At 45.0% G+C, this 12531-nt stretch overlaps 1 protein-coding gene across 1 annotated transcript in view; it reads left to right on the top strand.

The window, feature by feature from the left end:
* The first annotated feature begins 10822 nt into the window (after nt 1–10822).
* The window catches only part of SNTB2 (syntrophin beta 2), a 64455-nt gene continuing 62746 nt past the window's right edge, over nt 10823–12531 (top strand). The window contains exon 1 of the mRNA XM_043435311.1: nt 10823–11435. Coding sequence (XP_043291246.1) covers nt 10856–11435 — 580 coding nt within the window. The 5' untranslated portion in view covers nt 10823–10855. The remainder of the gene's footprint in view (nt 11436–12531) is intronic.

The raw sequence follows: 12531 nt of genomic DNA, 5'->3' as shown, positions 1-12531 counted from the left end.
GGACTAGTCATTATGAATGTTAGTCTCTCAAATACTGGACAGTAATTTGCCTTCATCGACTGAAAGTGAACAGAACTTGTCATTTGGATAATGTTCCAGTTAACCGCAAATTCATCCAACTTTTTTAGTATCCTGTTCTTCAGACCTTACTGTCAGGGGTGGGGGAAGGCGATAGTTGCCATCTATTCCCTAACACGTGCTTGAGGCTTCCAAAGGCGGACAACTTTCATTGTCTACCAGCCTGCAGCCCACAGCCCGTCAGAGGTGTGGGAACTTGGCCCAAGTTGCCTTCGAGGATAGGGAAACTATGGTTGCTTATTCAGGCCAGCCTCACTACCAAAAGCCATAATCATGGTTATGTTTCAAAAGTGAATTTTAACTGTAATGCTCCATCTGAAAAATAGATGCCCTTGGCCTTTGGTAGTGAACTATTACATTTTATTTCAAAGGAAAGAATCAGGTTTGGGGATATAGTCTCAGTAACACATGTTTTTATGTTCTAAGTCCATTCCAAAGGTTAGGGAAAACACTGGGCATTTTCTTACAGAGCAGGAGTGGGGACCCAATAGCCTGCTGTATAATATTTCACCCTTTCTGTTCTCTTCTGCTTGCTTTGACATTGTTATTCTTATAGGTGTCATCAGTTGATGAGTTTTAATGTGATCTTCTAAATTAGAACATGAAGAACTAAAGTTGACCTGAATGAAGCAGACAGATTTCTTTCTCATCTAGGTGGATATATTCTGTTGCATGCCTGTGGAAACCCAGTATGTGTGGTTTTGTTTGTTTGGGGTAGGTGAAAGGCTGTGGAACAGACAGAGGAATATGAGGGCTCTGATGACATCATGAGTAAAGTGCTGATGAGAAACATTTTTACTGAGATGAACCCCACCGTCCAGCTTCAGTTCAGTCACTCAGTCGTGTCCAACTTTTTGCGACCCCGTGGACTGCAGCATGCCAGTCCTCCCTGTCCATCACCAACTGCTGGAGCCTACTCAAACTCATGTCCATTGAGTCAGTGATGCCATCCAACCGTCTCATCCTGTCATCCCCTTCTCCTACCTTCAATCTTTCCCAGCGTCAGGGTCTTTTCCAGTGAGTCAGTTCTTCGCAACAGGTGGCCGAAGTATTGGAGTTTCAGCTTCAACATCAGTCCTTCCAATGAATATTCAGGACTGATTTCCTTTAGGATTGACTGGTGGGATCTCCGTGCAGTCCAAGGGGCTCTCAAGATTCTTCTCCAACACCACAGTTCAAAAGCATCAATTCTTTGGCGCTCAGCTTTCTTTATAGTCCAACTCTCACATCCATACATGACTACTGGAAAAACCATAGCTTTGACTAGACAGATCTTTGTTGGCAAAGTAATGTGTCTGCTTTTTTTTTTTCCATTTATTTATGTCTCTGCTTTTTAATATGCTGTCTAGGTTTGTCATAGCTTTTCTTCCAAGGAGCAAGCATCTTTTAATTTCATGGCTGTAGTCACTATCTGCAGTGACTTTGGAGCCCAAAAATTAAAGTCTGTCACTGTTTCCATTGTTTCCCCATCTATTTGCCATGAAGTGAAGGGACTGGATGCCATGATGTTAGTTTTCTGAATGTTGAGTTTTAAGCCAACTTTTTCACTCTCCTCTTTCACTTTCATCAAGAGGCTCTTTAGTTCTTCTTCGCTTTCTGCCATAAGGGTGATGTCATCTGCATGTGTGAGATGTGAAATATTGATATTTCTCCTGGCAATCTTGATTCCAGCTTGTGCTTCATCCAGCCCAGTGTTTCTCATGATGTACTCTGCATATAAGTTAAACAAGCAGGATGACAATATACAGCCTTGATGTACTCCTTTCCCAATTTCGAGGCAGTATGTTGTTCCCTGTCCAGTTCTAATTGTTGCTTCTTGATCTGCATACAGATTTCTCAAGAGGCAGGTCAGGTGGTCTGGTATTCCCATCTCTTGAAGAATTTTCCACAGTTTGCAGTGATCCACATAGTCAAAGGCTTTGGCGTAGTCAATAAAGCAGAAATAGAAGTTTTCTGGAACTCTCTTGCTTTTTCAATAAGCCAATGGATGTTGGCAATTTGATCTCTGGTTCCTCTGCCTTTTCTAAAACCAGCGTGAACATCTGGAAGTTCACGGTTCACATACTGTTGAAGCCTGGCTTGGAGAATTTTGAGCATTACTTTACCAGCGTGTGAGATGAGTGCAGTTGTGCAGTAGTTTGAGCTTTCTTTGGTATTGCCCTCCAGCTTGGAAAGGGGGGGGAAATGAAAATTTATACTAAGAGAATTAACAGACGTAATAAGATAAACAGAGCCGTATAATTTATAAAGGAAAGCCTATTTTGGGTTTGCTAAGAGTGAACAGATATAACAAGGTGTATAATGGCCTTTCTACCCCATCTTTTTATATTTTCTTTCCAGTGAGAAGAGGAAACAAATAGATGCAACTTTTCAGGTCATTTGTGTAAAATAACTTTCCTCTCTCTTAAGTACATCTTCTTGGTGAGACATACTCTTCCAGTCTGCATTTGACTGGACTAGCCCAGGCTTTCAGTAGACTGGAATATCCCACCCTTCCTAAGAAATCTTTGAGGTCTTTTTTTGTGTGATTGAAATAAAAATTCAAGTCACTGAGCTACAGTGACTATGACCAGAAGGAGGCTAGGATGCCTTAAATATTAACTCACTTGCTTTTCCCTGACTGTAGAGCTATAAATTCAGAGACTCTTAATTAACTGGAATCTAGTTTAAGACTTGATTTACTTAACTTTAAACATATTCTGAAATCCCGTTGATGTTGGAGGGTGTAATTCTGACAGAGAGGGCTCACAGATCATCTGAGTGAAGAAGTAAAACTTTTCTGAAAGTAGAAAGCATTCCTTTGCAACATGTCTAGCCAATGACTTGGACTTCCATAAATGGTATGGGAAGTAAAAGCTTTGGGCCTTGAAATTCTTCTTAAGCAGAGAGTTTCTGAATTACAAATGAAGCAGAAAGTGATCGGGGCAGAAAGTTAGAGAAATTGGCGGAAGGGAAAGGGAAACAGTGTATGTAGGGGACACTTTGGGGCCTGCGTTTTAGGGTGATTTTACTTCAGGAGTTTGTGTAACCTAGACGCATTATGTTTCTGTTTCAGGCATTTTGCAGACTGCTACTCATACTTGAGTACCACAGGAAAATTTTGAGCTGAGACCAACCTGAGAAAGGTCACATTTGCTAACCTGATTCAATTGCTTTAAAAATTCACTTTTCTCATGCAGTAACTAGTAATTGGATCTCTGAATGGACAATGAAACCTTTACCAGGGAGATTACGCCAGTTTAGATGGAGAGAAACTGAAATCTGGGAATATTGGAAGAAAGTTAGAGATCATGTACTTTGAGGGTTTTAAAGTTTGTTTTTTTTAAGTATCAAAACTTTCTTCAAATGGAACTTTGTTCCAAACTGAAATATATGCTACAGATAAAAGTGGAGCTGTTTAGGCTTGTGGGGGTGGGGGTGGGGGAGCGATGCCCAAGATTTTCTGAAAGAAACCTGTGTGGCTGTTGGCCTCATTTTTATACTCACACTCATGGAAATGGAGAACAAGAGAAGGTGATTTTTCCCATGGTTACACAATGGTTCATTAGAAGCCAAGGTAGCATCCTTAATAATTATTCCTCTACTGTCTCTTAGCAGGAGGGATGCACTCATAAATAGGGTTAGTAGGCATGGTCTGCAAAGGATTTTCCATTCCACAGGCTGCAGAGAAGGTGTTTAAGCATTTCTTGCTGTTGATGAGCACTTGATTTCGCTATTAGAGTGACTTCTGTGGGCAGTCTTGTGTGTAAACCAGAGAGTGTTGTAATGAACAAGCTAGCATGCTGTCTGCTCATGCTCTCATGGGGATGTTACTCTAAGGTTCATTCTTAGGGCTGGACTTGCTAACTCACATGGTGCTCATTTTCTTTCACTTTCAGTTGCCCTTTGGAGTTGAATATATGTCCATCAGAAGGGTTTGAAAGCACTTACTTATTTCCTTAAAACTTTGACACTGTAGTGATAGACTTTAGTTTTAGCCTGTCCAGTGGGTGAAAAATAGTATTTTGCCTTTCCCTGTTTACTCATGAGATGGCTCACTTTTTAGTGTATTTTGGCTATTTGGCTAATTGTGTAAATGGCATGACCTCTTCTCCTTTTCCTCCTAATGTGTTGTCTTTTTCTTTCATATTTCAAGGCATTTTATGATGCAGTATCCAATAAACTCTCCATGGTGGTGGAAATGTTCTGTATCTGTGCTGTACCATAGCCACATATGGCTATTGAGCACTTGAAATGTGGCTGGTATGACAAAAGAACTGAATTTTAAAATTTTAATTGACTTTAATCTGGGAATTCCCTAGCTATTTAGTGGGTAGGACTCTGTAGTCTCACTGCTGAGGGCCCAGGTTCAGTCCCTGGTCAGGGAACTAAAATTTCATAAGCCACATAGCGCAACCAGAAAAAAAAATTAAATAGCTATGTGTAGCAAGTGGGTTTTTTAGTGGACAACACAATTCTAGATATTAAGGCTTAGCTTGTGTCAGTTCTGTCTTTAGAACTTAATATCTAACATAGAATTATTGAGTGTCCACTATATGCTTTGTATCAGCCAACAGACAGAAGATGGTGTTAGCCCTCAAGAACTTCACTGCCTAGTTGAGAGAAGCCCATCAACATTAGAGATGAGCACAAAGAAGGGGCACCTAACGAGGTTAAAAGAAGGAGACAGTCCTTGAGAACTGGGTAGGAATTAGCAAGGTGGAAAAGAAGAAAAGAGGCCTTCCTGCAGCATTCTCCATGCAAAGGTCTGAAGCGAGAGCATAGCCTGTTGGAGGGTTCACCAGTAGTTCCATGTGGTTGAAACAGCATAGATCAGAAATGGAGGAAAATGAGGCTGAAAGGTACTGTAGTACTGGGCGCACCCTGGAGGGTGACAGCTTCCCCAGCTGATGGTAACAAGAAGCAGATGAAGTACCTAGGAAAGGTAAGAGTAGCCAGTGCAGAGGAGAGCTAAGCAGCTTAGGTAAGTAGATTTGGATCAAGAGCCCTTAAGCCCACGTGTTGTGAAAAATAGGGCCAGATAGGAGTGGACCTTGAAGTCTGCAGTTAAGAATTACCATTCAGTGGAAGACACAGTTATGAACCACTCAGATTCAAAGGGATGGCACAGTAAAAATGTCCACTTGTGTAAGTAAAGGGCAGAAGAGACTGGCAGTTAGGGAGGCAAATAACAGGCTCCTGTGTAGGTTCTTAACTCGGGGGTTTGTATTAATTTGCTAGGGTTGCCATAATGCATCACTGGGTCACTGGGTCGCTTAAACAACAGAAGTTCATCCTGTCAATTCTGGAGGCTAGAAATCCAAGATCAAGGAAACAACAGAGTCAGTTTCTTCTGAGGCCTCTTCCCTTGGTTTGTAGAGGGCCCTTTTCTCCTTGAGTCTTACCTGCGTGCCTGTCTTAATCTCTGTTTATAAGGACAGCGGTTACACTGGATCAGGGCCCACCCTAATGGCCTTATTTTAATTTAATTACCTCCTTAAAGACCCTGTCTCCAAACACAGTCTCACTCTTGAGGTGCTGTGGACCTGGACTTCAGCCTATAAATTTTGAGGAAACAACGATTCAGTCCATGACAGTGTGTGGAAGGGCTTCAGGGGCTTTGTGAGCCCCCAGGTTTGAATGCTGAGTTTTACACAAATGTGCATTTGTCTGAGGTGGGTCCCCAGCAGGCAACTGATTCCCAAGGATCCATATGTGCGTGATAAGTCACTTCAGTCATGTCCGACTCTTTACAACCCTGTGGATGTGGACTATAGCCCACCAGGCTCCTCTCTCTATGGGATTCTTCAGGCAAGAATGAATACTGGAGTGGGTTGCCATGCCCTCCTCCAGAGGATCTTCCTGACCCAGGGATTGCACCTGCATCTCTTTTGTCTCCTGCATTGGCAGGCGGGTTCTTTACCACTAGTGCCACTTGGGAAGCTCAAAGGATCCATGATCCCTCCCCAGTTGGCTATTTATAAGATGTGAGACGAAGGCCTTATTGGAAACGCCACAGGCATTGATAAACATGATTTGTTGTTCACTTGTATATGAAGAAAGAGTTTAAGCTGACTAGAGGACTGTAGGTGTTAACTGCAAGGCACTGGAAATTCCGTTAGAACCAGTATGGAAGGAAAGTGGATTTTTATTTTTGGACCTTATTTGAATTTCATGGGAAATGATATAATTACCATGATTGTCAATAAAAAACACTGGTGATTTTCCGTAACTTAAATGGATTCAATGAACTAACCTTCTGCTTGTTAATATCCTCACTAATATTTTCCTAAAAAGAAAGTCGAGAACTACAAAACTGTCACCAGCTGCTTCTCATTAGGAATGTGGTTAACAGATGTGGGTTTTCATAGTTATAACGCTTGAGATAGTTAATCCATTTTTGTGGGTTTCAGATGGATAGTGATTTATCTTGGTGGGATGAATTTTCAAATGCGCTTGCATCAGCTAAAGGGTTGTAGGCACCTTTTCCTCTTGCACTTCATGTTTGTGCTGGAGAGAAAAACACACTCTAGGATGTTTCTCCTGGAAGACAAAGTCATACTGTCGAGAGGGACAGTTGATCTCACTGTTCCCTAACGGGGGTGGATACTTTTTCAGAGTTGGATGTTGGATTGGTTATCTTCCAAGCTGCTTTCTCCCTCTGGCCTCTTCGTTAGAGCGGCTCTTGCTTTTGTTCCTCTGGCATCAGGCCGCCTTTGTGGTGTAACCTTCAGGCTTGCTAAGGGCTGCAGTTTTGCCTGAGGCCCTCCTTCCTCATGAAATTACACAACACTCAAACCTTGGAAGCAGCCCCAGATCCACTAATTCTTTCCTTTGGCGGACTTTTGGCACTCTGTACTCCCTTTTAGCCGAAGTGTAGCTTTACATGAGATGTTTGTCACCGAAATTAATTTGGCCATTTGCCCTTTAAACCTGGAATCAAATAATACGATGGTGGACTCATTCTTCGCTAAAGTATAGACTCTCAGCTGGAGAATTTCTTCCAAAGGTGTTATTGTGGCTGCTGCTAAAGGTCAGCAGGTAATGAGAACAGCAGTGGTACTTTCCATGGAACTCTTGCATCAGGTACAGTGCTGCTAAGCGCTTTGCAGCCATCATCCCCGTCAACCGTCCCAGCCACCCTTCGAGGTGGAAGATGTCTGAAGTGTTTCGAAGAAGACACTGAAGCCTGTGACCTCAGTCCCTTGACATTGTCATCTAACTAGTAAGTGGCCAGACTGTGATTTGAACCTTGTGCTTTTATTTTTGTTTGTTTTGAGGCAAGCACCTGATAGAGGTTTATTTTTTAATTTTTTTAAATTGGAGTATAATTGCTTTACAATTATACTTGTTAGTTTCTGCTGTACAGCAGTGTGAATCAGCCACACGTATACATACATCCCCTTCCTCTCGAGCCTCCCTCCCACCCCTCTAAGGCATCACAGAGCCGAACCTTGTGCTCTTAATTACCATGCTATCTCACACATCTAGTATGAGAGAAAAGAAGAAAGGGGAAAAAAGGCCATTGGCTTTCGAGAGAGCCTAGAATCAAAGCCTGCAAAGAAGGCAATGGCAACCCACTCCAGTACTCTTGCCTGGAAAATCCCATGGACGGAGAAGCCTGGTAGGCTGCAGTCCATGGGGTCGCAGAGAGTCGGACATGACTGAGTGACTTCACTTTCACTTTTCATTTCATGCATTGGAGAAGGAAATGGCAACCCACTCCAGTGTTCTTGCCTGGAGAATCCCAGGGATGGGAGAGCCTGGTGGGCTGCCATCTGTGGGGTCTCCCAGAGTCAGACACGACTGAAGCAACTTAGCAGCAGCAGCAGCAGAATCAAAGCCTGAGTCAAAATTGTAGGAAATTATGGAACTGAGAGCTAACCCAACCGCCTCACTTTAAAGTATTGTAGCAACGATGCCTGCCTTGTTCTGAGAAAACGGTAAGATAACAGCTTGAGCAGAGAATACCTACTGATAGGTGACAGGAATGAAAGGTGATTAGGAATTATCACAGCCATTCCCTTTTTTAGAGGCAGATAAAATAGCCTGCTTGTTCAAAGAATTATGTGTGCTTGTCTTGCCATCCCTAAGAAACTATAGGAACAGATGTGTACTCTTTTTAATTCAGATTTCATTATCCACAGTAAGTAGATTTCCACTGACTAGTAGAGATTTCCTAGATGGCAATTTTCACTCTGCAAGGAACCAATAACCTTCAGAGGGATTATTTGAAATGACTGCAGCGCAGGAGGCACTGAATTTCAGTCAATCACATGTTTAATAAGTTCCTTCTCTGCAAGGTGGTATTTTTGGAAGAGTGGGGAACAAAAGGAAGTCGATGGGTGGTTCCTGCCCTCCTGTATTCTGTAACCTACTTGGACAAACAAGCAAGGAATAGAATAAAGTTGTTCAAAGGAAAAAAAAATCCCAACAAATTGGGAAGACGGGAAAACTGGGATGAGATCTTGCAAGGTGGTTAAGTGGTTAAAAGGGGCAGGAAGCATTTAGAAGGATGGCCTCCAGCAGGAATGTGTGGTGTGTCATTGGGAGACTGGGTGAGTTTGGCCAATCTGAAAATAGTGATGAAAGAGAATATGGAAAATTAATTTAAGTTCTGATGGAAGAGCTTAGAAAACCAGTTCAATAGTTTGGAATCCCAATATCAGTCTCTATTACCTTCTCTTCCTAGGGTTATTTTGTTATATAACTTATGTAAGTGCCCTCACCTACTATTTAGTTGTAAGATCTGTGACTTCCTTCAATTCTGTTGACAAAAAGGTCATGACATTTTTGGAAAGAATTTCCAGCCCTTCCCTTTTGCTCTTCAGGGTGTCTTCAAGTGCCCAACCTCTGGGTGATTATGTATGTAAAAGGTTCAAAATTGTGCTCATACTCTAAGGAATCAGCTGCCAAGTGCTCTCTAATAAGCAGAAATTTCACATAACTCAGGTCTCTGGGGGCTCACCCCTCAGCTGGAGCAAAGCCAGAAATGCCTGTGACTGCAGGTGCACGTGGGCACATCGGGACCTGCCGGAACAGTGAGCTGGCCTCACTGCAGTTGATTTAGGAGAGGCTGGAGGGTTGAGCTTCTGCTGACACTTGCAGCTTGGAAAATCCTGTTCTGCTAATTGCAAAGAGGATTCTGCTGTAATGATTTTTTAGGGGTAAGATACTCTTCTCATTGTGAATTCTTTCTTCACTTGGGCTCTGGGTGATTTCTAGTCTCTATTTTTATTGTTTTCACTTCTGGTATAGGAGGCTCTTTGAAAGTTTCTGCCCATACTTGAATGCATTCAGAGTGGTGCATGGACACAGCTTATGAGCTTCAACATGAACTTCCTGAGCAAGCAGGTATACAACCCCCTTTTACAGGAATTGGTGTACACTCCCTCTGCTGGCATCCCCCTTCTCCCTCCCCGCCCCCCCCAACTCCCCTCCTACCCAAATGAAAATAGGGGCATTTTGCTTTTCCTGCCAAAAAAAAAAAAAAAAGTTAGAGGGCACGGTGATCTTATGTTTTTGAGATCCATCTTTCCAGCGTGATTTTCTTTTAAAAAAAAAAAAAAACAACACTGGACCAGGAGGGTGGGAAACGTGAGTTGTCTGTTTCTTCACTGTGGGCTTTGGGCCAGAATCTTTGACTTTCTACGCCTCAGTTTCCTAAGCTCTTTTTTTGTTTTGTAATTTTAAGGTGAGATAGCTGATTTATTCTCCCCATTCTACTAAATCAACGTCTTTTTTTTTTCCTTTTAGTATAATTGCTTTACAATGTTGTGTTAATTTCTGCTCTTCAAGCCCATGAAACTGGAAGAAGCAAGTGAATTGTATCACCTATGTCTTTGGATAAAAGCTGCTGCAGGCCCTACATTGTGCAGTGTTCCTGGGGAGGCCCATGTGCACTTGCCCCAACATAAGGCCATGGCCTCCAGGGTGAGAAAGTCAGATCTACAAATTCAAGTTCAAATACTTCCAAATATGTGGTTATATGCGGCTTTTTACACTAGTATCCTGTCGTTGCCACTGACCCTGTTCTCCGTTGACACTGGATTCTGGCATCTCCCTAAGTAACCGTCATTTTACAGATCTCTTTGAGACCTACCTATTGTGACGGCAGGGCTAAAAATACCTTTCCTCTGACATTACTGGCAAGTAAATGGGGGATTATAAAGCAGAGTGACAAATGGTTGGACTTTTGAGTTTCCATTGTCACCTCTGTAAAGATGACCCCAGGCCCAACTAAGTGTTCTCTTCTGCTCACAGGGCATTTTCTACTTGACACTTAACCACATACTATAACATCAGGTTAGCTGATTGTCTTGTTTTCCTCCCCAACTAGACTCTCAGCTCTCAGCTGTGGTGCATTTTATTCATCTCATCTCTAGGCCTCAAAAAGGAGCACACTTCGCGGAGCGTTCTGTAAACCAATCAATGCAAAAGTGTACCTGCAACTGGGTCTTGCAGGCTTGCAAAGTGCCTCTCGAAGCTGATTTTACTCCGTGCCCAGGCAGCTCTGGCGAGTTGCACGGTAGAGGTCAGGAGCTGGGGTGGGAAGATCGGAGGCGTACGAGGGAGAACGTGAGACAGAGCCCAAACCACGCGAGCTGCCCACGTCCGGTGAACTGTAACCCACTGGACTGCGGGCAACTCCTTAACCTCCCGGAAGCGGCTAGGCTGTCCTCTCCTCGCACCTCCGGAAGGTGGGCGTGGCCTCATTAATAATGAATCACCGCCGGGGGCGGGGCCGGGCCCGCCCCCACGGGCGGGAAGGGGGAAGCGCCGAGGCTGCCTGACTGGAATGAGGGTAGCTGCGGCGACTGCGGCGGCGGGAGCGGGGCCGGCCATGGCGGTGTGGACGCGGGCCACCAAAGCGGGGTTGGTGGAGCTGCTCCTGAGGGAGCGCTGGGTTCGAGTGGTGGCCGAGCTGAGCGGGGAGAGCCTGAGCCTGACGGGCGACGCCGCGGTGGCTGAGTCCGAGCCCGCTCTCGGGCCCGCGGCGGCCGCCTTCAACGGCCTCCCGAACGGCGGCGGCGCCGGCGACTCGCTGCCCGGGAGCCCGAGCCGCGGCCTGGGCCCCCCGAGTCCACCCGCGCCTCCGGGGAGCCCGGCGGGCGAGGCGGGCGCGTCACCGCCGGTGCGCCGGGTCCGTGTGGTGAAGCAGGAGGCGGGCGGCCTGGGCATCAGCATCAAGGGCGGCCGCGAGAACCGGATGCCGATCCTCATCTCCAAGATCTTCCCGGGACTGGCGGCCGACCAGAGCCGGGCGCTGCGGCTGGGCGACGCCATCCTGTCGGTGAACGGCACCGACCTGCGCCAGGCCACCCACGACCAGGCCGTGCAGGCGCTGAAGCGCGCGGGCAAGGAGGTGCTGCTGGAGGGTGAGCGGGGCCGGCGGGCGGGCGGCGCTGGGCTGGGCTGGCCGGCGCTCACTTTGTTCTGCCACCCTGCCCCCTTTGCGGGGCCAGCCCCTTCCCTCCCACTCGGAGACCTCACCTTCCCCTCTGCTGGCGGCCGGCTTCCCCACAACCCCGTTGCCTGAGCTTTGAGGATGGAAAAACTGATGCTCCCTGCAGGAAAAGTTGGGCAGCCGCCGAAGTGTGGCTTGCAGTCCCCTAGGAAGGTTTTAGTTTGGAGCAGCCGTGCTCGAAACCCCGCCTCTGCACGCTAAGCTGACACTTAGAACTAGAGCAGGACTTTTGAAGGTCTCCGTTTGCCTCCTGAGGGGCGCTTTCTTAACTCACCTCTGGCTTCTCAGGGCGGGCAGGTCGGTTTTTTTTTAAACAAAACAAAAAAAACTCATCCACACCGATGCCAGCGGTATGCTTGGGCAAACCACCAAAACGCTGGTTAATTTATGGGAATTTAACCCATCATTGGCTCTCAAGAATAACCAAAGGAGATCATAGCATTTCATCGAAGCCAGAAAGCTGAAACAGCAAGTTTGTGTGGTTAATGAGCCTTGTTTAACAGTGGAGGCTCACGTGTTTGAACATTTACTGCCAACTAGAGTTTTGCCCCTTTTTGCAGGAGACTGGGTGCCAGCTTCCTACCATTCACAGGCTTCAAGGCTTTAAGCTTATTCAGAAGCCTGAAGTGTTAAATCTCGTTATGTTTGAATATCCAGAATTATTCTTTTAAGTTTGAGTGTGATCTGTTACCTGGGTCTTTTATGGAACTGAGGCAAAATAAATTTTATCTTCTTGAAGGACTCATGATGTTGGAGGGAATATTACTTCAGAAATTTTTGAGCAATCAGCCTTCTTTCACCTATTCAGTCATTTTAGAGGCATTTACTGCTGGCTATATAGAAAATATAAAAGATGATGTGTCTCTATTTGGTGTCTAGTTGGGAAAATGATAGAAAAATGCAAAACAACTTACAAATTATAGATTGTTGAGTGCAAACTATATGAATACCAAGGGAGTGCAAAGTTAGGAAGTAGTGGAAATCAGGTTGATCAGGGAGGAGTTTTT

This window comes from Cervus canadensis, chromosome 18, assembly GCF_019320065.1.
Source record: "Cervus canadensis isolate Bull #8, Minnesota chromosome 18, ASM1932006v1, whole genome shotgun sequence".
In the NCBI taxonomy this organism is placed as follows: domain Eukaryota; kingdom Metazoa; phylum Chordata; class Mammalia; order Artiodactyla; family Cervidae; genus Cervus; species Cervus canadensis.
Note: the sequence above shows the minus strand (reverse complement) of the source record. Positions and strands in the feature narration are given on the sequence as shown.